This window comes from Rhea americana, unplaced genomic scaffold (assembly GCF_003343005.1).
Source record: "Rhea americana isolate MKP2758 unplaced genomic scaffold, rheAme1 scaffold_1744, whole genome shotgun sequence".
In the NCBI taxonomy this organism is placed as follows: domain Eukaryota; kingdom Metazoa; phylum Chordata; class Aves; order Rheiformes; family Rheidae; genus Rhea; species Rhea americana.
Genome location: NW_028185866.1, coordinates 1 through 1,346, shown reverse-complemented (window position 1 = coordinate 1,346; position 1,346 = coordinate 1). Strand labels below are relative to the sequence as shown.

Sequence of the window (1,346 nt, the reverse complement as noted above, 5' to 3'; positions counted from 1 at the left end):
CTAGTCCTTTCCAGTTCTTTCCCAGTTCCCTCCAGTCTCTTCCTAGTGCCTTCCAATCCCCTCCAGTCCTCTCCCAGTGCCTTTCAGTCCCTTTCTAGTGCCACTCAGTCCTCTCCCAGTGCCTCCCAATTCCTTTCAGTCCTCTCCCAGTGCTTTCCAGTCCTTTCCAGTCCCTTCCTAGTGTCTCCCAATCCCTTCCCAGTCCCTCCCCAGTGCCCTCCAGTCCCTTCCTAGTGCCTCCCAATCCCTTCCAGTCCTCTCCCAATCCCTTCCAGTCCTCTCCCAGTGCTTCCCAGTCGCTTCCCAGTCTCCTCCAGTCCCTTCCTAGTGCTTCCCAGTCCTCTCCAGTCCTTTCCCAGTTCCCTCCAGTCCCTCCCTAGTGCCTCCCAATCCCCTCCAGTCCTCTCCCAGTGCTTCCCAGTCCTCTCCAGTCCCTTCCCAGTTCCCTTCAGTCCCTTCCTAGTGCCTCCCAATCCCCTCTAGTCCTCTCCCAGTGCTTCCCAGTCCTCTCCCAGTCCCTTCCCAGTCTCCTTCAGTCCCTTCCCAGTCCTCTCCCAGTCCCCTCCAGTCCTCTCTAGTCCTTTCCTAGTGACTCCCAATCCCCTCCAGTCCTCTCCCAGTGCTCCCCAGTCCCTTCCCAGTCCCCTCCAGTCCCTTTGCAGTGCCCCCCAATCCCCTCCAGTCCCTTTGCAGTGCCCCCCCAATCCCCTCCAGTCCCTTCTTAGTGCCTCCTAATCCCCTCCAGTGCTCTCCCAGTGCCTCCCAATCCCCCCCAGTCCCTTCCCAGTGCCCCCCCAGTCCCTTCGCAGCGCCGCCCCGCGCCGGCGGCCCACCTCGAAGTGCAGGATCTTGCCGTAGGTCTCGAGCAGGGAGTCGGCGAAGAAGGGCGGCCGCCCGAAGAACATCTCGTAGGCCAGGACGCCCAGCGCCCACCAGTCRCACTCGGGCCCGTACGAGCGCCCGGGGTCCTCCAGCGCCAGCAGGATCTCGGGCGCCAGGTAGTCGGGGGTGCCCACGGCCACGGCCGAGCGCACCTGGGTGGGGTGGGGTGGGGGAACACCCACGGGTGGATTCGCTGCTGGCTCGTAGCGGGGCTGTGCTCGGGGTGTGGTGGTGGGGGGGTTAGGGCGCCCTGAAGGCACCCTTGGGTGCTCACCGTGCCGTCCGCCCCCAGCTTGAGGCAGGAGCCGAAGTCGCCCAGGCGGATGTGGCCCGCGCGGTCCAGGAGGATGTTGTCGGGTTTGATGTCCCTGACGCCCAGGGAGGCGGGGGGTGGGGACCACACGGTTGGTGCCGGTGGCCTCCTCGGCGGGGTGGGGACGCCGCTGCCACCCGGTGTCCCCCAG

At 65.1% G+C, this 1,346-nt stretch overlaps 1 protein-coding gene across 1 annotated transcript; it reads right to left on the bottom strand.

Annotated features, from left to right (window-relative positions):
• Nucleotides 1-731: 731 nt before the first annotated feature.
• Nucleotides 732-1,301, bottom strand: LOC146597945 (myotonin-protein kinase-like; the record flags this gene model as incomplete). The annotated part of the gene is made up of 2 exons (XM_085301232.1): nt 732-1,034; nt 1,157-1,301. Coding segments are annotated over 2 exons (448 nt in total), but the record flags the coding sequence as incomplete, so codon positions are not given.
• Nucleotides 1,302-1,346: the final 45 nt, after the last annotated feature.